General features: G+C 36.8%; 1 protein-coding gene across 1 annotated transcript in view; it reads left to right on the forward strand.

Moving 5' to 3' along the window:
• Nucleotides 1–25,624, forward strand: part of TMEFF2 (transmembrane protein with EGF like and two follistatin like domains 2) — a 217,300-nt gene extending 191,676 nt beyond the window's left edge. Inside the window, exons 8-10 of the mRNA XM_081141829.1 lie at nucleotides 18,312–18,435; nucleotides 19,462–19,620; nucleotides 22,898–25,624. Of these exons, the coding sequence (XP_080997955.1) occupies nucleotides 18,312–18,435; nucleotides 19,462–19,620; nucleotides 22,898–22,994 (380 nt within the window). The 3' untranslated portion in view covers nucleotides 22,995–25,624. The remainder of the gene's footprint in view (nucleotides 1–18,311; nucleotides 18,436–19,461; nucleotides 19,621–22,897) is intronic.
• The last annotated feature ends 511 nt before the right edge of the window (nucleotides 25,625–26,135 follow it).

Genomic DNA, 26,135 nt, shown 5'->3' on the forward strand with positions numbered 1-26,135 from the left:
AGTAAATACATTAAATGTTGATAGTGCTTTCCTTTAGGTTTTAAACAATGAAGACTTTCTGTCCTTCTCTTACTTTCTATATTTTTTACTATTCTTAAATCATTGTGAATTGCTTTTATAATGAAAAATACCCAATACGTGTGTTTTTAAGAAAAAATAGAGAACTAAGCAATTTAGCCCTCTCAAAAAACTCACATTCTTCACATTGAATGATACACCATTTCCTATTAGTAAGTGAAATAACTATGGTTATAACTGTACCTACAAACACAAGTGGAGGAAGAAGGCAATCATAGGGATCTCTCCAGGCAAAAAGGCATTTCTGTCTCAATTATCTATATCTTTCAGACAAAATTGTTTTCTGGCCTGGAATTATCCAGATGACTGCCTCTTTCATTTTTCCCCTATCTCTATATGTACAACTCTAAGACAATTCTTTACCATTGAAAAATTGTGAAGAAAACAGATTAAAAAGAACACACAGAAAAAGTGGGTGTGGGTTCATGAGAATTTTCTGTCCTGTCTTTGTAACTTTTCTATAAATCTAAACTTTTTAAAATAAAAATTTTAAAATAAAATGAGGACACATGGCTTCTGTAGCTAGCTTTCTGCCTTAAACCCATTGTGTGACAGTAGGTAATAATGGAATATTTCTGGTCTTTACCTCCTAATATTATCAATCCACACACACACACACACACACACACACACACACACACACACACTCATATCCTTAAACTTACCTAATGTTTAGGAGTTTTGTAGTCTGAAATAAAATGAGAGTTACAAAAATTTGAAAATGTGAAACATTAAATAAAGTAAAATAATAATATCATTTAATAATATTTTGGCCAAAAATAGAGATTATGTTATATAATGGAAATTGAAAAGAGCAAAAGTACAAACTTCTTATCTTTAAATAACTCCTATTTTTTTGTGATAATTTTTTTCAAAAGGAAAGAAAAATGCTTTGCTTAAAAGCATTCCTCACTGATGTTTCTTCATAGTCCATTTCATCTTTCATTTCATGTTTTTTATCTTTCCTCTAAATTTATACCTCCAAATTCTTTGTACACTATTATAAAGGCCTTTCCTTCTAATTTAGATATCATGTAGCTGAAGATTTCAATTTAATAATCATAAATTTGCTTAATATTTTTAATAGACACTTTACCCCCTAATAATTTTCCTAGTAAACCATGAATTCTTTCCAGTTAGCATCAATCAAATGTAGACATGCCCAAACATAAACATAGAATTTTTGTTATGATCTGAAAAATCATAAGGTATCTCTGTCCTGTATATGCATTGGACCTTAATTGTTTTTCTCCTCTAGTCTTCCCCATTATGCCAAATTGCACTACCCAGATGGTCAGGCCAAAAACCTAGTCATCTTCGATTTGTTCCTCCCATTGAGCAATACATAAACAAGTCATATTCAGGCCACCTCTAGAAGTCCTTTTTTCTCCCTCATTGCTCTTACCCAAGTCCAGGACTTGGACATTGTCCTTCGTGCACCCCTATAGAGATCTCCTGTCTGTTCTCCCTGCTTCCCGTTTCCCCTCAGTGATCCCTTTTCCATGCCAGTCAGATCTGCTGGAGGAACTATCCAAATGGTTTCCCATTGCACTTCAAATTAAATCGATACCCCTTAGCATGGCATACTAAGTGCCACATAGAAAGGATCTCACTCCTTTGGAGATCTTTCTCCAATTCATTTCGGCCCTCTCTCTGCTGCCCCTGACACCCTCTGTTCTGGAGCGTCTCTTTCCTAATGAGAGTCTGTTGCCACGAGTGCCGTTCACACAGTCGGTGGGGCTCTTTGAACCCTTCACATGACCAGCTCTTTGTTAACCTTCCCTCCTCAATACCCTTCCTTTATCTCTCTAAAACAGGTTTCCCACCCTAGTCTTCTATATCTGAATATTCCATTGTTCCCTGTAATGTGACTAGTTTAGATGTTAGGTTTTTGTTTGTTTTGGGTTTTATACATTGCCTGTCTCACCCTCTAATATGCATGGCCTCAGGAGAGAAACTTTGTTTGATTCACCACTGTATACCCTATACTTATAATATTTGTCATATAGAAGGAGATTAGTTATTATTTAAGTGACTGAATAAATTGATGAATTAATTAGATATAGGTAGGATGGAGGTATAGTAAATTTTGAAACCTCATTATAGAAAATGCATTTTTTAACCATCTCTAGATCCAGAGGTTACACACCAAAAGTTGAAAGTTGTGGGTTGATAATGACAGCATTCATCACAGCAAAAGTGAGGGGCTTTGTTTGAATTATCTATGTCATACACTACTCCCGTCTCTGGACTTAGCCATTTTATGCTTTTTCTATTCAAAATAAATGGTTTTCTGTAAGTCCCAATTCTAAATGTCAGCTGTTTTATTTCTAATGGATAAAATAGGTGTTTGACTCTCTCCAAATTCAAATTTGTACATGTTTTATAGCCCCTATTGATTTCTTGAGTGGTTAACCATGTACTTGAAAAGTGTAAATTATACACTGGGAGTGTGTTTGACCTGTTAAAAGGTAAACTAACACTATGACACCACAAAGTACCATTTACTTAGTAGCTAATTTCAAGCCCTAAGTGCTGTGCAAGTGGAAAGAAAGTGTTAAGACCCACACCTTATCCATAACTGTTTCTAGAGCACTTTTTTACACTTGGAGTTATCACTGACTAGAAATTAAAGAAATGCCAGAAGCAAATCAATTGTTCAAAACTGGAAAGAAGGAAAAAAAGACTGAATCTAGAGCTATTTAGTATACCTAGGGGGAATAAATTGTCCTACATTAAAAAGATTTGCTCTTAACTGAAGGGTAATACTTCAAATAGAAGGACATTTAATGTTCAGATTTTCTTAATGGAGTACTCTAAACGTCAGTCCTTAAACAAAAGATGCTAAATACACCCTAGCATTTTCTTAATGAGCCAAAATTCCATAATTACTTCAGTTTCAGACATTCTGAAAATGCAGATAGAGATAATGTGTTAGATCATACCCCAGATGCCACCTGGAGTCTTTTGTTGAAAAGGTAATTCATGTCATTTTGCTTCATGGTCATTTGCTCCTTTCTCATAAAGGTAAAAATGCAGCATTGTTTGTCGTATAACAAAATGAGCAATGTAAGATAATTGCCTTCTTTAAAAATATGTTTTTATTGATTTTTAGAGAGAAAGGAAGGAAGAGGGAGAGATAGATAGAAACATACATGAGAGGGAAATGTCAATCAACTGCCTCCTGTATGCCCCCCTACTGGGGATTGAGCCCAAAACCTGGGCATGTGTCCTAACTGGGAATTGAACCTGGGACCTCTCAGTTCATAGATTGACACTCAACCACTGAGTCACACCAGCTGGGTAATAACTGCCTTTTTTATAAGATGGATTAATATATCAAAAACGAATGTAGACCCTTCTATACAGTTTTTCTATCCTCTCAAAAACTGTTTACTGTGGTTATTAGCATTTGTTGACACATCAGTACCTTAAAAACATAATTTTTGTCTTTCAAAGGCAATGAACCACAGATATTTCAACATAAGCTTACATTAAAGTGATCATATAATTTTTCAAAGTAACTTTTGAAAGTGAAAAGAAGCACTGTTCATAATGATGCTGGGAAAATAAACATAAATCAAGACTGCCCAGGTCACATACTAGCTTAAACCAATCTTTCAGCTCATTTTCATTGATTTCATATGGGCTACTAAAAAGCGTATTTCATCAAAGTTAGAGTTTGTTGCTAAATGGTAACTATATTAGTTTGCTAAGGTTGCTCTAACAAATCACCACAAACTAGGTGACTTAAAAGAAATTTATTATCTTACAATTCTGAAGGCTAAAAAAGTCTGAAATTAAGCTGTTGGCAAGGCCACACGCCCTCCAAAAGCTTAAAGAGAACACCCTACCTTGCCTCTTCCAACTTCTGGTGGCTCCTGTATTCCTTGACTCGTAGCAGCATAGCTCCAATCTCTGCTTTCATCTTCATAGGACCTTCTCCTTGTGTGTCTTCATTTGGCCTTCTTATAAGAATACCAGTCATTGGATTTGGGGCCCACTCTAATCAAGTATGATATCATCTGAACTAATTACTCATTTTTAAATAAAGGTGCATTCTGAGGTTCCAGGTAGACATACCCAGTACCATAACCAATAAAATATTTGGTTATTATTTTACCAAATAATCCTTAGATATAAGGTTTTATGGACAGTAAAAAAAAAAAAAAAAATACTGGGTATGAAAAAGATTGTTTATTGGTATTAGCATGTCTTTCTTATAACAGGTTAAATGGAGAGACCACATGGATTCTGTGAATTATCACATCATTAAGTTTTATTTTTAAGAAATAATTCCACCATCAATAAGAGTCTTATTCTGCTTGAACACAATGATACTTGATTCACAGACATGTACCAAGGTATAATTGAGAAATATCATCAAAACAATAATTTTTTCATACCATTAAACTATTCAGGAGCTATGCTGAATTCAGAAATACTTCTTTGTAAAAACTTCAAGTTCTGTCTTAAAGTTGACTCCATGACTTTTTTACTATGAATTTTATCTCAAATGCTAATTTGAAATGTCAACCCAACCTTCTGAAATACTCATAGCACAATGAACTACATTTGTTCCTTAAAATTATTTTGTCTTATTATTATTAGAAGAGATCATATACCTTCTTAGTCTTTCAACAAGAGTTGTTTACATTAATTCATTCAGGAACCAACCTATGGCAGTACTCCAAATTTGTAAATGAACCCAAATATACACTATAAATTCTCTAACTGCCTCATGGACCGTGACATCATACAGGAGAAATGTGCAAACCCATCTATCCATCAATTGCCTATACTTGCACTTTCATGTCATTAATAGATATCTTTCTTGTCTTTTATGGTTAGCCACACAGTTTTGCCCTCCAGAATTTCCCTTTCACTAAAGAAGACGGAAGTGCATTGCAAATATGACTTTTATTTAAGTATCTAGTCCTGTCATACTGAATATATACATTCTGTTGAGTAGACTGAAGGTTTCTGCCATATTGTACCTTACCTTGCCACTTAAGGCAGGGATTGCCTGTGCCTTCAAGGGCACATCATTGAAGTGCAGCTGGCTCTTTGATGTAAACAATTAACAGGCATTAATTTTTTGAAAGCCACCATTCCAAGGTATAGGTGACTGCCAAGTATATTGCCTATGCCTATAATATTCATTCATGCTACTTATTAAACACCCACTTTGTGTTAGTTCCTGTTCTACACCCTATAGATGTTACAGTAAATAATACACAGTCTCGGCTCTAAGAGAAAGTAGAATCTAATGCAAAGCTTTCTCGTATGTCTCAAATAAGTAGCAAGTGTGTAAATTCATTGACCCACCTTAGTCTTCAGGTGGTTTGGGTAGCTAGAACCTCCAGGCTGGTTGTCTACTCCTTTTACCTAAAACCAAATATTCTCATTTTCTATGTGTGGTGGTGTGAAAACTCTGGAGCTGTCCTGGTCTAATGCAGCATTTCCCAGAAGTGGGTCTGGTGGAATAGCTCCACAAAATGTTCCTAAAAAGAACAGGTTCCCTGGACAAGTGAGTTTGGGAAAACTCCATAATCCGTATTCCTTTTGTCATCTTACAATACAGGTTGGTCTTTTAAGAACTCAGGAAACCAGCAGTAAAGAAGCCCATATAACTTGATTTAATCTAGTCTTTGCCAAACTTACTTGACAATAGAACCCATTTGTCCGTGCAGCTTGCTCCAGAAGCAGCAGTGCATCCCCTTGGGAAACTCTGGTCTAGAGGGAATGGCCACTGTCCTGAAAGCCTGCAATTTAGAAGCACAGGTGGCTGTTTATCCATCCCCATGACACTAAAGACATGTCCCTCCCTGCTTCCCCTTCTCTTGTGCTGCCAACACCTGCTATTTGTTGTAGCATCATCTCTCCCAGCTGTCACACTGCCGCTAATGGTAATTTAGATTCCATTCATTTACCTCTCTCTCTCTGTCTTCTTCCCCGCCCCCATCGCTTCTCTTATGACTTTATCTCTCCTGGAGAATAGTTGAACTTGTAAGGATATCACCAATAGACCAACGCTCCTTTTCTCCCACTTGGAAATTGACCCAGTCATAATCATTGGTATGATCTGCATCTTTTCCCAGCTGTGTTATTTGTTCCTATATCCAAGAGAATGCCTCACTTGCTTTCACACAGCAAGTTCTTGTCACATTTCTGTCAGTTATCTAACAGAGCCATTAAAGAAGCCTGGAGATTTGCAAAAGTTGGTCTCAAGATACCTGATATTTGACAACATTTTGAAGTCTCTCACAGATGTTAGTGTTTGTTTCAGGCACATGCCTATTCTTTCAGCGTTGTGTTCTCAAAAGAGGCAAGGATGTTCTAAAATGAAGTGAATTGTTCAGGCTGGCAACCAAAATCGAGGAAGGCTTGAAAGCTGAAGAACCCTGATGACTTCTCCTCATATCCGGGGTGGGCCTAGGAAGGGCGGCACTGGGCAAACCATTGCTCACGCACTTGTGGACAGGAAACAGTGGGCTGAGATCCGCATTTACAAAAAAGAGCTGAGATAGACCTGGGATCAGGAAGATGGAGGCAGAAGGAAGTGGGATCCATGGAGCAGGAAAACCTAGCATTAGAAGCCTGAGATGAGGAGACATGACTAGATGGGGTCGGGAGCAGTGTGATCCAAATTATCAGAGCATCAGAATCACCTGGGGCACTTTTTAAAAAGACAGGCTTCAGGCCCCTCCTCAACTGGTGATTCTTATTCAGTTGATCAGGACCAAACCCTGGAAATCTATTTTTGACAAGCACCTAAGGTGAGTCTGCACTAGAACAAGCAGCATTGCCCTTAAAAGAATTTTAGGATACTGACCCACTTCTGTATCTCATTAAATTTTGCCATTTGTAAGAGATCATCATAAAATTATGCTTCTGCAAAACTCACACAGGTGTATACACACACTTCTGTAAACGTATCAGAGCGTCAGGAGTATCTTCTAATATTCTGTAACATGCAAATTCTGCACTGCTGTACCTATAAATTTGTTTGGGCATCTAGCATTGCATAATATCCCCCACTGTGGCTATCAGCAATTTCAAGGCTAGGGAGTTTATTAATGCTTAAAATTAAACTTAAATATTTCACCTAAATGTTATATAACACTTCTAACCATTGGGAGTGCTTTTACCACAAATTTTATGGAGTTTATGGAGTTCTCTTTATTTTTTCCAAAAAAGAAGTCCAGTTTTAAAGCCGTTTCCATAGAGAATTTTACAGCACTCTTAGAGTCTTTTCTCAAGCACTTTTGAGACTCTGCTCCTGAAAGTGTGTTGAAGAGTAAAAGCTATCTCTTTGTTCCTTAGTTTGAAAGACTAGAAAAGCTCTACAATTCTTTTTAGAGTGCTCTTGTAGAAAACCAAGGTGATCACTAGCTTTAGTCACTGCAATACCATTAAGTATATCTGTATATATAGTTTTGCTGTTTATTATCGATTATTTTAAATATGGAAATAAACTCATGGCTGTATGCAGAAGCAGGCAACAAGGAAAATGTTTTATTCATTCATAATCTTAGTTTCTATGTTGAAATTCATTTGCATGTGTTGTATTTTGTGTGTGTGTGTGTGTGTGTGTGTGTGTGTGTGTTTTATAACAGCTACTTTCCTGCTGTCCTAAAAGAGTTCAACCAACATTTCTCACTTCTGGACAATATTGTAGACAGTATAAATGGTCAAATCAGAATCTATGAATTCAGAATTGGCTATACATGGTCCCAGTGTGATATATGCATGCAGACATCACTTTTTCCACCTAGATGAACTAAATTTCCATGTTCTTCAATCTTGAATTGAAATTGATTATAAATCATTTCCCTTAAAATCACACCTGCTTGATTAACAAAGGGGATATTATTTTTAAAATTATATGACCTACTCATTTCTCCATTAGCCCCATGACAGAAGCTGTAGACAGAAGGATCCAAGTCCCTTTCTCTGGGGCTGTTCCTACAAGGTGTGTAGGTACTAGTTTCATAGTCTTACAGCACACTCTTTCATAAGGCACTTCTCACTCTCCCCTCAGTCACTTGCTGATGCCACCCTCCCCCTACAAAAAGTTGTTCTTACAACATAATGTTATGATCTTTTTTCTACTGATATAACTTCTGATTTTTTTTTCTTTTTTCTTTTTTTTTTATTATTGTTTAAAATATTACAGATGTCCCTTTTTCTCCCCAGTGACCCGTTCCACCCCGTTCCTTCCCCCTCCCCAGTCCCTCTCCCCACCATTGTCCGTGTCCTTGGGTTGTGTATATATGCACAAAAATTCTTTGGTTACTCTCTCCCCCTCCACCCGCCTGCCCTCCTCCATCCCTCTGACATTCATCAGTCTCAACAATGCTTCCATGTCATTGCATCTATTCTGTTCATCAGATTATTAAGTTCTTTAGATTCCACGTATAAGCGAGATCATGTGATATTTGTCTTTCGCTGCCTGGCTTATTTCCCTTAGCATAATATTCTCCAGGTCCATCCATACTGTCCCCAAGGGCACGAGATTCTTCTTCTTTACAGCTGCATAGTATTCCATGGTGTGAATGTCCCACAGCTTTTTTATCCACTCATCTACTGATGGGCACTTGGGCTGTTTCCAGATCTTAGCTATTGTAAACTGTGCTGCTATGAACATCGGGGTGCATATATCCTTTCTGATGAATGTTTCAGGATTCTTAGGATACATTCCTAGGAGTGGAATCACTGGGTCAAACGGCAGCTCCATTTTTAATTTTTTGAGGAACCTCCATACTGGTTTCCAAAGTGGTTGCTCCAGTCTGCATTCCCACCAGCAATGTACCAGGGTTCCCCTTTCTCCACACCCTCACCAGCACATGTCGTTTGTTGATTTGTTGATGGCAGCCATTCTGACAGGTGTGAAGTGATACCTCATTGTGGTTTTAATTGGCATCTCTCTGATGATTAGCGACGTCAAGCATTTTCTCACGTGTCTCTTGGCCATCCGTATGTCCTCTTTGGAGAAGTGTCTACTTAAGTCCTTTGCCCATTTCTTAATTGTATTGTTTGTCTTCCTCTTGCTGAGTGCTATGAGTTCTTTGTACACTTTGGAAATTAGCCCCTTGTCAGATTCATCCTTGGAAAATATGTTTTCCCAGACCGTGGGGTTCCTTTGTATTTTGAGGCTGTTTTCTTTTGTTTTGACAATTTCTGCATGCTGGGCAACTGTCTCAGAGGGGAAACCTAGAGAAATATTCTTTTATTTAAAATACTGTGTGTTCATCACCTTTTCTGTGCTATGGTCTGTGTTAGGTACAGAGACTGCAACAATAAAAAATAAATAAGACACAATACTTGCCTTTAAAGAGGAGTTTTTGAACTAATGTGTCACACAGAGAAGTAAACCAAAAAAATTGCTGCCAAAATGTGCAAGGAAATAGAAATGGTTTTAAGTAAGAGGTGCAGTGAGCCCAAATTGAGTAGGCAGGGGAGAACATTACAGATGCTTCTTAGAGGAAGTAATGTCAATGATGAGACCTAATGATTAGTAGGAGCTAGGGAGCTGATTAAATGGGGGAAATGAGCATTCCAGACAAAAGGAATCGTATGTGGCAAGTCTCAGAGGTCAGAGAGAAATTTCACATGAGTGTAAGAGAATGCAAAAGAATTGCAAGAGGTGAGAACAAAGAAGCTGAGACTGGAATCTAAATGGCCTTCTAAGTAATGTTAAAATTTAATTCATTGGATGAGTAATAAGGAATAACAAGAATTGTTTCTTTGGGCTTTTTAAAAAGAGGGTCATGATGCACTCATATTTTTATTCTAGAAAGACCTCTGTGGCTCTAGTGTTTAAAATTGCTTTGGAGGGGGAGAGATCGTAGACTAGCTAATAGATAGTGATAGTCCAATCTAAGTGAGTAGCAGTAGAAATGTGGAGAAATGGGAAAAAAGTGGTAGCTCTTTAAGAATAGAAATATTAGAATTTGAAAGTGAAACTGAGATTCCTGGTTGGGCCAATGAGTGGATGAGTATGCCCGGGATAAGAAGGGGAAGGATGTTGGAGAAGAGGTTGATGAGTTTGAGGTACCTGGGAGACACTAGGCACTTTGACAGATAGATATGAAACTCTATGAAAAGTGTGATCACCTATGAAAAGGTCATCTAGGTTGGCTAATCAGAATTTATAATCAGAGACATTTAGGTGACAATAAAAGGTTTGAGTGAATATGACCTCCCCCAAGGAGAATGCTTAAAGTGTAAGAAGAGAAGAAGTTTAGGAAAGCACCAACACTTAGACAATCAGTTGCAAAAGAGGAGCCTACGAAATAGACTATGGAGGAACAACTGGGAAAATAAGAGGTAGGGGATATGAAGCCCAGCAAGAGAAGGCTTCAAACAGAGGGAGCAGTTATCTGGATCAAATTACTGAGAGATTGGGACAGGTGAGGTCTAAGAAGAGGCTACTCATTTTAGCAACAGAGATGTTGGTTGACCTTAGTATTTGCAGTTTCTCTGAAGGGTTGACCAGAAGGTGGTGTGCTAAAGAGTGAATAAAAGGAACACACTCAGAATTGTAAAATGCTGATAGCAAGGTGCAAAGAGTGAAGGAGAGTTGAAGATACAGGGGAGAAAGTAGGTAATTGGCAGACAGAGCCCTTGAGTAGGATGGAGGGGTTGGGACTCATGGTGCTGTGGCCTTAGACAAGATAGCTCTCTGGAGGTAGAAGGAAGAAAAAAAAGGAAAGAATTGGTTTTCAGAGCAGCAATCAGACCCAGATGGAATAAAAAGGCAGGAGTCATAAAGGGCAAACAATAAATAAGATATGGAGGCCAGGTGTTGTCTTATGTTTTAGTGACTTCTTAACTACATAGTCTGCATGTCACACAAGAAACCGTGGCTTTGACTTTAGTTCTGCTTATCAATTGTGTAAATTTCTAAGACAAGCAATGAAACCTATTTGAGCTTCAGTTTCCTCATTTACACAAAATGGGATTTTTATAAATCTATCTTAAAGAGCTATAATAAGGAATACATTTGTATCATGTGAAGTATTAAAACAATGTGGGGCATGTTGGAGATTCTCAAGTAATTATAGATGTGTTTATCATCTTGCCTTGAGAATCTGTTTTCTTGGCTGTGTTTAGAAGACAACAAGCAAAATCATGGGGAGACAACCAATTGAAATAGCATATCACATACAGTACATAGCACAGTGCCAGACACATAGTAGGTACTCAAGAATTATGCATATAACAAATTACTGAAAGCCAGTCATTTTGTCTTATCTACATTATTAAAATCTTCATTTCTGCTATGTTTCAGTGAATGCCCCAGCCTAAGGTCCCCTGACTCTCTGTAGGTAGTAACTTTTTCAGGGTCACAGAGGAAAACAAATATATCTTAACTATTTATTCATTTCTGCATATGCAGCCTGTGAAGAGGACAATAGCTTGACTCACACAGCCCAGAAGGCAAAAGAGGACAGGACCTGAACCCTCTTTTACTTGGGTTGTCATTTTTAGCATTGGCACCAAAGAAGCTCACTAGGAAAGGATGCCCAGATTAGCCATGAGGCAAATAAATTTGGCCAGAAATGCATAAATTTGGTTCAAGAGAAAAGAAAGAAGGAGAGGGGAATCTTTTTTAATACTCTTGGCATAAAATGGCATCCCATGATTTTTTTCTTTCCAGTGTAAGGTTTATAGTAAACTTTGTCTTCTAAGAGCAGCTTGCAAGTGAGGAGAGTTGCTGCAGCAAACGCTCAGTAGGAAGAGCTGAAGCAAATTGCCCCAGATAAGCTTAAGGCAACTCCAGCTCTGGACTCCCGAGAGGCTAATGAACCATAGATCCCTTCCTCTTCCCAAGGCCTGATATTTACAAAGTGTTGTCAAAGACATCTAAAGTTCCATAAAATACCATAGTTTTAAAAGGTCTTCAAGCTAAATCCTCTAAACCTATAGGAGTTAGCCACTTGCTGAGAGTTAATAGGCTCTTGACTGAATGGTGAAGTTTGAAAAGGACCATTAGAGGAAAGTACAGTTTCTCCCAGAAGCCTGTTCTCATCGCTCTTTTGAGGACTCTGCCATCTGAAGCCGGGCAGGATATTTCAAAGTCAGAGGATAGAGCAAACAACTAAAGATCTGCTTGATTTGGTCTTAATAATAAACAAAAAAAGAATATTTTTTTCTTGGGAGTCTAGAATATTAACTCAATCTGTATGAGGCTTGTTATGCCAAATTCTTGAATTATAATAATGGTATTTAGATATGATAAGTTAAAATGTTACATGTAAGTTTCTCTCCCAGGATTTCACAGATTTCTCAGCTTTTATCTATGTAAATAAATTACCAGTAAAAACTGAGATAATAAAAGCCAAGCAAATAATCATCCAGTATTGTTGCATTTCAATCACTCCAGTCCCCAAATTACTATGTCTATTTCAGATGCTGGTACTTTTTTTAATTTAAATTCCAGCAGTTCTTGAATAATGTCATTAAGTCCTTGCTTGAGATTGCAATAACATGAAAATTTGTTTTCTTCCACTTTATTTTAATTTTGTGTCCAATAATACTACTTATATATGCAAGTAGTGATATGGATAATCACATTTCACGTTTGCTGTTACTGCCTGATCCGTGATGGCATAAGAAAGCATTTCTCTCTATCCCCTTCCATCCTGCTCCCAACCCATACTCCTGCCTACTTAGCAAAGCCGTTAGTCAAATAGTTTTAATTAAAGTACTCTTCTGAAAAAAAAAAAGAAAAAGGGATAATCTTCAACTTGCAGAAGAAGTGTTGAATTTGAAGGACTTGGTCTCAGTTTTGAAGTTATTTTTCTACATCTTTAACAGAGATTAAGTAAACCAGGAATGCTGTGGCTAGGTCTCTGCTCTTTACAAAACTTAAGAATGGATTGTGTCCTTACATGCCTCCATGTCGCTCACACCAGGATGTCACTTTTCACTAGCATTTTCATTTGAGCCTTTGTCCTAGAGGCTTAAAAAGGACAGACTCTTCTCATCTACTCATCTGTGCCTTGAAGAAACCGTGACAGCAGGCAAGACTATTACGGAATTTGTTATGAATTTGCAAGAACTCATATAGCATTTCATTCAGAACCTGTTCAATAGGAATGCTTTTCTGGTCTTTAAAAAACTTCTATTGCAGTTCAAGCTACATAAGAGGTTTTACCACCACCACATATGTTTATGCCTGATAAGATAAAGAGAGGAAATCATAAAAATTATGTATCTTCTTTGAAACCAACTCTAGTCAACAACAGGGACAATTATGATTTTACTTCTAAATTCAAAATGTGTTTCTGTCCCAGGCACAATATAAATATAATAGAAAGAAAGATCGTTTTCCTTTTCCTAGTTGGTTAAATAAAATTATTTTCAAATTGCTTTGGGGATATAGCAGTAAGTAGGGAAAGGGTAAAATCCAGTAATCACAATAGGTATGCAAGTATACAAATATTTTAGTTTCCTTGTACTGTTATTAAATATGAAAATATAAGTGTTATATAAATGTATTCAAATTGAAAAAGTTAAGCTTACTGGGAAAACATGATATGTTTCGTGTGCCCACAGGAAAAGACAGTTGAAAAGATAATAAACCTAACTGCACCATTCACATGCATGGCCTTGTCAAGATAATTTGTGATGTTAAAGCATAATGTTAACAATTGAATTTAGAGCCACAAATGTATTGTTTCCCACAAGGAAGACAATACATAATGAAGATCACTTCATGCAAGAATGTCTGAATTATAGACATAGTCAACATTGAAGATATTTTACAGGCTTTGAAAAAGTAAAATGTTTCCATAATAAAGACAATGTTATTTCCTTTGTTTACAATGTCTAAATAGCAAACCTATTCTGTACTTTATTTTCCCAGAATATAAAAAATAATATTTTACAATAAATATTAGTACGTATTTACTGGAAACTTACTGTATTAGTAATAGAAATAAATATTACTCTTAGAGTTCAAAGAACCTAGAACCTAATCTATGACATGGTAATACTCTACAATATCCCTGAGAAATATCAGCACAGCTCCTTTTCAGTTCCACCAGAAATTCACTACTTCACTATGCAACTCATTCCCCTATTGAACACCTCTACTTGCTTAAAAATGTACAGTAGAAATCTGCTTCCCTAAAATGCTCACTACATCCTTAATGTTACCTCTAGTTTAGGGTCTTTCCAACTTACCCTGAAATTCTTACACAGAATCAGACCCCTACTGCAGAATCAGTGACCTAAGAGATTTGTATATATTCTAAAGAAAGGCTAGAATAAAGCAAAGTAAGGGTATATCCAGCGAAATATCATCTGACCTGTCCTCAAAAGGCCTCCCAGACTACAGTGCACAATGGATAGTGTCCAGTCCAATAGCCTATAGATGTAGAAACTTGATTTTACAAAACCTCAGAACTGAGTGGCCAGAAGAAGCTGACTTGTGTCCCAAAATGTGCACAGGAATTCAGGATCAATTAATTCACTCAAACAAAATATATAACTATCAAACTAATAAGATATTCAAATGGTACCATCAAAGCCATTCCCAACTTGTAGGCTACATAGAAGTCAAATTAGTTTAAGACTATTTAGAGAACAGAGCATGAGAACAAAATAAATGGTTTAATAGCATCAGACACTGATAGTCTAGGGCATCCATCTCTGTAACTGAGACTGGGTTTTCTTGTTCAAGTTGGCTTCTCAGGGCACCCTGAGAATGCTTGAATATATGATTTGACTTAACTTTCAGAAGCTTCTTTTTCTTAGCTGTAACCTTTGCCCAAAACTACATGTTCTTTTTTCAGATATATGGATAGGTTTAGTCCAATTTTACACTGCCATAGTTCTACTTTGATCTATAATGTGTTGTTTTGGTAGATTCATTTAATAACATCTTATTTCAAGCTTTTGAGGGAGAAAAAAGCAAGAGTAACAGTAAACATGCACACCTACACACACAACTTGCCCTCAGCTGTATTGATTTGGTTTCTAAAATGCTGTGCCTGGCTCTGCCCCTTTCTGCCCGCTTACCTTACTTGACTTACGGTAAGGTAAGGCCATAGTAATGGTAATTGCCATTCCCTCTGTCTCTGCCTCCCGTCTCTTTCCCTGTAAGCACCAGGATAGAAACAATGTGTATATCTATGCTTTAGAGCACTCAGCTTCTGTACATCTTCACTGGAGTGTTGACTAGCAATGGGCATGCAGCCCGATCAGCTCTGCTGAAGTAACTCATATTATACCAGAAATCATTTCTTCAGAGGATCAGGATATCTTTTAGAACAAACCATTTATAAACACGTAAACAGAAAACTAGTCAAGGATTTTAAACAAAGATAGGAAGAGTTTCTACCACTATCACTCCCCCTCTTAGAAGAGAGAGCACGACCCTTGCATTAAATCAGTTTTTCATACAGAGGACAGAGAAGTTGATGTCTAAATCATCAGCCACTGGAGGGAGCATATCATACAGACTTCCAGAGTATCATTTACATAATTTTAAATGTTTAAATGCTTTGTTATTGTATGAATACCTATGCATAAACATCAGGATTACAAATACTATGGTCCATACACATATTCGGTTGGAATATTATATCTCTGTGCCTCTACTTTTCTTAATATACTTAAATTTCATTTCTAAAATATGTCTATTGCATTACTAGAAGTGGTTATATATCCCGGCTTTCAATCACCTGGTATACTTGGTTGGACTGACTATAAATTTGTTGACATATATTGATGATTCCTCATTTTCTTGCCCAGGGATCATTTCTTCTACTCATTTATTTTCAATCTCTCCACTTTCTCATTTGACAGTATCCCACAAATAGAGCACTCTAAGCTCATAAGGAATGGTGTAACCTATTTAGCAGATTTTACGATGGAAACGATTCCCCTCCCAGGTGATCACCCTGCCTGGGTAATGAACTTTGTAAAAATACCCAGCTTTCACCATAGTAAGGCAGCAGGTTCACTCAAAGAAGCTCTTGTTTTGTCCTTGGCTTTAGTTCATAATTACGAACATGGTACAAATCCAGAAACAAAGAGTATGGGGTGAGGGACAGAGTAAAAATAAAGTCGCCTTAAACAAGGATTTTCAGTTGAGAGAATTCTTGATCTTCTTTTACAACTGACAGAAAGACAAATAACCCTAATAAAAAGTACTGTGACTGAAATCACAGTATACAACTGAAACATAGGGAAGTTACAGAAAATTCTCCTGCGTGCAGGTGTGCAAAAGCACTGAAGGATCACTAACGGACACTAAATAGAAGTGTTAATAGTTTGTTGTGGGGAAAAGATCCAGAAATACGAGTGAAAATTAGTGCTGGTTCATTAGATCAGCAATGGGGCCAGCAGCCCCCACAGCTAGAGACGCCTTTAAGCAGCAGGCGCATGGTTGGACCACTCTAGCTTGTAGCCCCCTGGCTGTAGCACAGAATGAGCCCAGTCTTCTCCATGGTTTCATGAATGACCACAACCATTTCAAGGTGCATCTAAATACCATGGCTGCCCTACTTCCATTTCACTCACGTATCCCCATATTGGATATTTCACTCAACACTAATTCATTTCAGTTCCGGTGTTTGCTTACTGTAGGTGAAATTTGTTACCCAAAACACCATGATGCAAATTTTCAAAATAGTTTGGAAGAATGGGAGAAATCAAAAAAGAAAATTCTGCATAAGCTTAGTCTTTCCATGGAAGTGTTTTATTCAGTTGAGTGGCAAATATCATAATAGAAATATTATAATGCAAACAAAAGATCGCCTATATAAGTAAAGAATCACAGATCTAGAACAGCTGGATAATTTAAATGCCATCTCCAGCATACTTATTGGCAATCCTTTATTAATTTGGATATGTAATTTGAAATACTACCCATCATACTAATGTATGTATGTAAATATTCCTACACCAGAAAGCACTTAATGTATTTAACAATTTATTTCAAACTTTAATGTTTTGCAGTTGACACCTAGATCTTAAAATGTATAGATATTTCACAGCTCTGCTTAAACATAAATAATACATTTATCTGAGTCACTAATAACAAAGGTATGTTTTTTCTCCTTATGATTAGACTCATCATCCATGACTGTCAGTAAAGATGATAAGGGATACACTATAATAAAAAATTATATTTGGAAATAGTAATAAGCTATTTCATAATAATAATAATCCATTCTCAATCTTCCGTTACTGTCAACCAATTACTGTGGTGTTAAAGGATACCTTTAGATTGACATCAAGAAAGTTATATTGCTCACGTGTTTGGGCAAGAATTTTAAAGTATATCAAGTCTTAGATTATAGGAAAGACTCAAGATAGGCAAAGCTTTATATTATAAAGTGAACATATAAATAATCGAAAGACTGCTTAGAGATGATATTACAAATATGAAGCCAAAGTATTTGGATTAACAAGTCAGAAAAATATTTTAATATATCTATAGAAATATGAGAAAACAAATAAAATTTGTTAATGACAGAGAAAATGGTTCATTTTAAGATGCAAGTTTTTTCTTTATCGTAAGTTTAAATTTCACATAAAATTAACATAGGCGAAATATTATGCATTACAATACACTTACAGCATTCAGTATGTATTGTGTTAGTATCTACATAAGTGATTACGAAATGTTTGCTCTTTCAATAGCTTTATTTTGACAATATAAAAATGTATGGGTGCCAGTAAAATTCATGTTCACAGTAGATGAAAAAAGCCTGAAAGAATACATTTGTTGAAATTTGCATTCGGTTTTGGAAAACATCTGTTTAACAACTGAATGTGGCCATATTTTAACTTTTAAGCGCCCACATTGAGAAAGTATCAAAGTATTGCAGCAATTTTCTTTTGGGGCCATTATGCTAGGCTTTGATATTCAAAAAATAGGCTATTTCTTCTTAAATTATTTTATGATCAATGCACAGTCTCAACACAAAAAAATTAAGGCTGTCTGACAACTCATAGACACATTACTGGCTGTTAAAGATGTAGGAAACTGCATAAAAGCATGAAAAGCACTGGGTAATTTTGCAGTTCCATCTCTAAACACAATTGTAAAGACGTCTGTCTTTCATTCTCCTTTCTTCTGAAACATGGCCTTTAGTTCCTGCCCTTTTAAATATTTTTACCTACTGTAACTTTGCTTCTTGATGTACTGGTTGATCTTACCGGGCTAAGAAAGCATTTACGGGGGTGCTTGCTTTTATGTGTATTCACAGAGAATGCTAACAAATTAGAAGAAAGTGCCAGAGAACACCACATACCTTGCCCGGAACATTACAATGGCTTCTGCATGCACGGGAAGTGCGAACATTCTATCAATATGCAGGAGCCCTCTTGCAGGTAAGGTTTCCACTCTTTAACTTTTGAAATGTATAAAATAAATATGTAGAAACTAAATGCTGGACTTTTATAGAGAATTGGATGAATTCTCCTGAATGGGTGATCAGCAACCAAACTTTCCTCTGCCCCTCCTACACATGCACATACACACACAAACACACACACAAGCACCCACTAGGAAACCATGAAATGTGTGTGCCTTACTCACCCAAGTACTATGTAACACATCATTATATATACTTTTCTGGTAGAATTTTACATTGTACTCTGGGTATTACAAGCTCCTTAAAGACTCAGGCTTCTCTGTTTTATTCATCCTCTTTCACTTGGCACATATCAGGTGCTTAATTATAAATATTTCTCAAACAAATGAATGGGGGAAGCCTTACTGTCCAAAAGATGACATAGTTGCTTTTAGGAGGCCACCATTTACACAGTCCTTCAGGTCTTAAAATAAATATCATCGATCTTGGTTTTGCTAGGCACACATTCTTTTCTGTGGGTCTGCTACCCACAAACCTTAAATAGTGAGATGATAAGCTATACCTTCACAGATTCAAACTCAGTTGAGACGCAAAGAAATTGCCTGTCTGGATTTAGTTAATAAGTGTATATAATCTGCTCAATATTCATAGAGAGAACATAATTATTTCCGAGACGGTAAAGCCAGAGTGAAAACACAAATGCATTTTTATTAGAGGAATATACAAGTGTTATATAATGCAATAGGCCGTGTATTGCTGTACTGTCAAGTAAAACATAAAGCTCACCTGAAAAAAAATGTAGAAAGAACAATTATCAAACTCTTTTTTTATACTTATAAAAAGAAACCACTTATCTTTGAAACCAAAAACACAAAGAGATCTTTTTGAAAATAAGTAGTGGAGAACCAATATCTACTAAGTGGCATTTTTTTGGAGAAGGAAACAAAAAGCCTTACTTTCATGATGAAGGTAAATGCTTACAGGCTGACCATAAAAATGAGCCCGGCGGTTTCAGGGAGCTGGACGTTCTCATTTCTCCCAGGTGTGACGCTGGTTATACGGGACAACACTGTGAAAAGAAGGACTACAGTGTGCTGTATGTTGTTCCCGGCCCTGTGCGATTTCAATACGTCTTAATTGCCGCTGTGATCGGAACGATTCAGATCGCGGTCATCTGCGTGGTGGTCCTCTGCATCACAAGGTCAGTAGCTATACTCAAGGTTGTATTGTTCTTCCTTTTCTAAATCAGATCACTCTAATTAGAGTCCCTTCATGGACTCTGCAAACATCCATTCTCTGGGGTCCTATTTCTTCATCAAAACAGCATTTGAATAGCCAAATGGAAAGGCATTGATTTTCATGCTCATGTAGTACCAGTTATTTTTCTTATTTTTGCATTATGATGAGGATTATTTATTTTCTAAGCAAAGGTCTTTCTTTCCTCTAATGTGTAATGCCAGTCTTTGTTTAAATATACTCTTCTCTTTCAACTAGAAAAGGTCAGTCTTCACTTAAACTGTTAACAGACTATTTAAATGACCAGTGTTTCCTTACTTATCCATATCAGTGTGCTGAATGGGGTCAGAATAGATTGTAAACAAAGCCTAGAAAAGTATTAAATTATACCTCTCATTTATGGCACTTATATTTTCAAATGTAACTCCTAGACATAATCATTTTTAACATACTTAATATAAACAACAAATACATTTTTATCTTAAGTTAACAAAAAAGCTTTTACTCACAAAATTCAAAGAAAATAGTTATGAGAAAAATCATGTTATAGTACATTAAAACTTTTGCTTTATGGAAACATGCAGCAAATATCTAAACCCCCAAAGCAATCAAATGGTAATTGTTTCCCAGAGAGCTAGGTTGGGAGAGATACAAAGATTTCATCCAGTTTCAACAGGAAAGAGAACCATGATTAATTAGTGGTGTCTATTGGGCTTGGAGTAAAGGAGTGACTTTATTAGCATGTAAATTCATTGTAACCAAGAATTAGATTCTAAATCAAATGCATATTGTTATGTCCTGTCTAATCAGAAACATTATTGAAGATACTTCTTTCTGATGTTTTCACTCTCCTTGAGAAAAAAAAGTTCCAAGGAAGTCTTCAAGGTTTTTCCAAATTCACAAGGCATTTAGACTTTCATTTGTTTGCACAGCTCTACTGTAAATCAGAATGTTTCCCCAGAAATTATTTTCAAAAGGGAAGAAAATAAAAGACAGTATCATATCTTTAGAAAATAGAGGCCATAATACATCTCAGTCTCTGCATTGCACTATCTTCTTTGAGGACAAGTATAGCATTTGCTCTTGAAAAAGACAAAATACGGTTCATAAATCCTTGCCCGGCCTAAAGGCTTAAGGCAAGATCATCGACTGGGGCTTTGTGCTGCTCTAAGCCAAGTCGAGTTCATCAACTCAACTCACACGTTTAGATGCCAACTGAGTCAATGGATTATATTAAAATAGATTCTGAGGAAAATAAGATGACTGAAGAAACCAAAAACACTGAGTAGAAAAGATAGAAAAGAATCTAAAACACAGGAAACTGTGCCATATTACTAAGGGTCTTGAACTTCTAATATCTAATCAATATCAGGATATGAAAAACAAAATTTATATTTAGTAGATCTAATCTAATAACAATTGAATTTGTTACTTCATGAACTGACAAAAATTCAAAACTTTAAATACTTTAGCAGATGTTTATAAGTCTGTTTTTAATCACAATTACATTCCCATACACAATAAAAACAACTGGAATAGGTAGGATCCTTACCCCACCAAGAATTGTGTGTGTATATATTATGTGTGTATCATATATGTGTACACACACACACATTTAATAGCATGATGAAGAAGGAACAATTTTCCCCATTTTCAAGCTAGTGAGTCTGAGTTGTGAGAAGTTAGCAGTTTGCTGAGTGTGCACAGCTGAGCGATAGGGCGGCAGTGGGGCGCTCGCTGCCTGGTGTCAGAGCCGGCGCGTTGACCACTGCTCATTCCGCCCCTGGGCTGGTCCTGACGCTCTGTGTTCTGAGAGTCAAGGCGGCCTCCACCGAGCTCCAGATCAGAGCGAGCCGAATTTTCAAGGCAGGTGGCCTTTATCATTATCTGTGTTAAAACAAAACAAAAAGAGCTTAGCTTCTGTTCAGTTTTGAAGAAGAGAAGCAGCCCAGGAACTCGATTAGCATTATTGTAATGCACCGTATCAATCCGGCTCAGGATGCCCAAGCCAGAGGCTTTCCAGGAGTCGGACTGGTCGCTAAACGACCTTGTTCCCAGTGTGGATTCATTTCAATCCCTTGAAAATATTCTGCTCAAAAACCGGATTTTCCAACTAGGCTATCCCCGCACCCCTACCCAAATCCTCCCTTTTTGGTGACCTGGACACATGTGTCTGTCAACATCTATTCTAAAATATCCAGTTGCTAAAAGATTTTAAAAGTTGGAACAAGCAGAGATCCCTTCTTTCTTTTCAATTTTTAAAAAAATCTCTTCATCACTTGGACTCTCCTGTTTTCTACTTCTCTTTTCTTCCTTTTCTCTTCACCCCACTTCTTTTTTTCTCATTTCTTCCTCTTGTTTTTACTATTTTAGTCAAGCACCTGCCCTCCTCCTAAATACAACATGTATTATAAAAAAATAAAAACATCCAGAGACATGAAAAGAATTGCCCTGTTGAGAAGATGGGTTTTCAATCTTTTTATCTCTAGCTCCCATTTGCTAAAATGTGATTTCCAGCTCCATGTTTGTTTTTATAGATCTACGCTCTCCCCCCAAAAAAACCCCAAATATATATTTTTTATTTATATATTCTCTGATACCCCACAGCTTATTATGATAGGATTTTTATGAACTTTATGTTGTTCTCATTTGCATCATCAAAGCATTCTTTTATTACAAGACAAGACATACTAGATCAGGGCTTTTCAGATAATTTGACTGAATGTTAGCTTTTTATAGAAGCTAAATAATTAGTACCAATTTATGTCCTTAGCTTATATTGTTGACACAAAAAATGATATTAGGCTGAAGCAAAATAATCTCTCTTTCCATTACAGTCGGCTCATTCTCTGGTTTGATGGGATTTAAACTTGTAGCATTAAAATGTCCATATAACATTCATCCTTAGGACATGTAAAGTATAAAATTGTCGACGACCTTTAAAGTGAGATTAGGTGGGCTCACAATTTGCTGGACTGCGTGCGCGTAGTCTTTCTTTGTGCTTTAACGAGTGAGCGGTTGAAGGCTCGGCAACGTTTTCCCCTTCAGCTTCCGCCTCTGTTCTCCAGTTCTCCTCGACAGACCCTGAGCGGCGACTGCAGCTTCACTATACTGCTATAGGTTCTTTCATCCCAACTGTTTTCATAACTTGCTTAATCCATGACTTCACTCTGTGATTGTAGGAGCAAACTTTACAGGTGATAAGCACTGGGCTGAGGTCTGTAAACTTTTCAACCTTCTAGGAAATGCCCCAGAAGCAACAGAATTCACAGGCAGAAGCAAAACACAGGGCACTACAGTTCAGACAACACAACACGGGCGTCCACGAGGTTAATCTGAAGGGCCTGCTGCACGGGGCTGCCGAGCGCGTGGGCTGCGCAGCACAGCATTCCAGGCGAGGGCGAGACGAGACCGACACACGTTGCCTTGCGTTTGTGGTAATCTACACCAATGAGAACATGTCCTACAGCTATATTTGATTATGTATGGATATATTTGAAATAGTATACATTGTCTTGATGTTTTTTCTGTAATGTAAATAAACTATTTATATCACACAATATAGTTTTTTCTTTCCCATGTATTTGTTATATATAATAAATACTCAGTGCTGAGAAACAAATGGCATTCTTAAATTTGCGGTATCTCATAACTGTAAATGTAATCAAGCTGGCACAGCCTGTACGGTTACCAGTATTTCCTCTTTCTCTACACCTTGAGACAGAGCATTGGTTTATACAGGACTCACTGGCTAGGTTCTGAGTGACTCCAAGATCAAGGGAAATGACGGTTATTGGCAAAGAGAAAAAATCATTTATTTTCTGTCAAATGAGGATAAAAGAGTTCAGATCTTTGAATCATCTCTATTTTATCAGCTTTCTTCCCTGGCCCTCCATTCTCATCCCCAGAGCAGAAAAATCTCTGGCATATAAATTAAATCAAAGAAGAAGGGAAGGGAACGTGTTTTATAACTCATAACGGAGAGGGAAAGGAGAGATTGGTTTTTATTTGCGAAGCATCTCAGAATCTCCCAGTTAAGTGCCTGTATCCGAAGGGTCCTGAGCAAGTCACATATTAGGAACACACCAATCACAAAACCTGTTCCATTTAGGTGAGTGGAATTATCAGCTGCGGCGAAGTTTTAATAACATCATTAACGTGAAAATCAAAATCATGAATTCTTTGAAGCACTTTGCTATATTTATGGTCTAGAGTTCTTGAAAAAGAAATTGGAATCACAACCAAACACCTCATAAACAGCTTTACGATTAATGCAGCACCATTATTTGAGATGGAACTAAGATGATGATGTACTTTATAAAACAGAGAAATATGGTTTAAGCATATTTATATGATGAGATAAGAAGAAATGAATCCAGTGGCATCTGAAAGAGCTTAGTGGGGAGTGGATGGTTTTTTGAGCATACGAATAGGTTGGACCACTTCATTTGGGAAAAGGTTAACTAATTAAATTCTCAAAGGAACAAATAGCTTTCTGTGGCTAATTTACTAAATCTAAATAAAGTTTTCTTTGTGTCCTTCAAATTACCTTTGTATGGGCTAAAAGGAGTGACACTCCTATGTTAAAAAAAAAAAAAGACAAGTATCAAATCAACACATTCTGAATATAAAATATTCAGTGAAAAATAAGGTTCCTTAAGTGATATTTAAGATACTTAAAAGTGACAATCTAAATAGGACTCAGGACTCTGTGAAAAACCTGTTTCTCTACGTTAGTCATCATTTTGAAAAGTGTGAATCTACTGGCATAACCATCATTTGGGGTTTCCATAAATCAGTCCTATGTCTCTTGTACAAAACAAATTCCATTTAAACTTCTGCATGGAGTTTTGGTTTGGTTAACAGGTGCAGAAATGTAACTATCCCTGATCTCCTTTATAAGACAGGAGTTGTGGCAAAAAAACCTTTCTCCTAAAATTTTAAAGGAAGAGCACAAATGCAACAGCACAGGCCTTACAGATGTTAAAAAAAACAATGATTTCACTGACTTTTGTATGCTTTGTTAAGTATTGGTACATTATTTGCATGAATTTTTATCAAAGCATCATAAACCTAAGTGTTAAAAAAGTCTTTGGAGTTAATAATATAGTGCAGTCCTGGTCACCTCCATGCCTACACACTTCATGAAAGAATCTCTTTTTAAAAATGCAATAACAAATATTAAGTGAGCATATACTATATGCCAGGCACCATTCAAGGTCCTAGGGAAATACAAATGAAACATGATCTCTACTATAGAGAAACTCACCATCTAGTCCAGTTAGATAATCATCTAGCCTCTGTTTACATATTTCTTGTAATTTCAAATTCCATTCTTGGACAATTCTAATTTTGAGAGCAATTATTCTCATATTGAGTTGAAATTTATTTCTCTATGGTTTCTACCCATGGCTCCTATTTTCTCCTCTCTGGAACAAAAGAATAATGAGTCATGTATTTAAAAGCATTAGGACAGATACCACGTTTTTCCACTCCCCCCACAGCCCCTTTTTAAATATTTTCTTCTTCAGATGAAATATCCTTAATGTCCTCATCTGATAATGTGATATGGTTTCCACATCCCCCTAGCCTCTGCATCATCATTCCTTGGAAAAATTCTACTTTGTCACTATATTTCTTTAAGTGTAGAGATAAGAATTGCATAGATTACCACAGTTGTGATCTGACCAGCACAGAATATAGTCAAACTTGTAGAAAGCAAATTTAACTGAGAGCCATGATCTTTAAATTCAAGTCCTACTTTGACCATAGATTTGCTATGGAACCATAAGCAAATCATTTCACCTCGCAGTTATTCTCATCACTTCTATCCCTGTAACTCCAAGATTCTAGATATTCAAACCCAGGCACTATACTTTTATTACTGCTACCTAAGACCACATTCACTATTGTTGCTGCTTGTTGTCAACTTAAATTCAAAAATCTTTCTAAATAAACTGCTATTAAGCCATGTCATTCACTCATCAATTCATTTATTAACCATTGATTCATTATACATTTACTATACATGATCTATGTACTGAGGGCCACCAACTACCAACACCATGCTAATCTATGAGAAGACCAAGATAAAGAAGCCAGAGTCCCTGCCTGAAAGGAACTCACCATCAGATCACCTTGGTCCCTTGTACCAGACATCATAGCCCACGGGGGACACTGAGAGGTAAATAAAAAATTCTAAAGGCTCTGCAAATGGTCAGTTCGGAATGCTTGGGAAATCTTCAGGAGAAATCTCCAGGCTGGGTAGATGTGCTTCTTCACAGGGAGATACACAGGTTGACTTCCTTTTCTACACAAACTCTGACTACTTGCTTCTGAGATTTTATCCATCCTTCATGCTCTCTCCAGGCCCTTGTCTCCATCATACCCACAGCAAACAACAGCTAACCAGTGAAGGTGCCAGGACTCTCTTGGCAGTCTTCCAAATTCTGTTATGGCACTTTCCGTGTCCTTTCTTAA

The sequence above is a fragment of the Miniopterus schreibersii genome (genome assembly GCF_964146895.1).
Source record: "Miniopterus schreibersii genome assembly, chromosome: 7".
Lineage (NCBI taxonomy): Eukaryota > Metazoa > Chordata > Mammalia > Chiroptera > Miniopteridae > Miniopterus > Miniopterus schreibersii.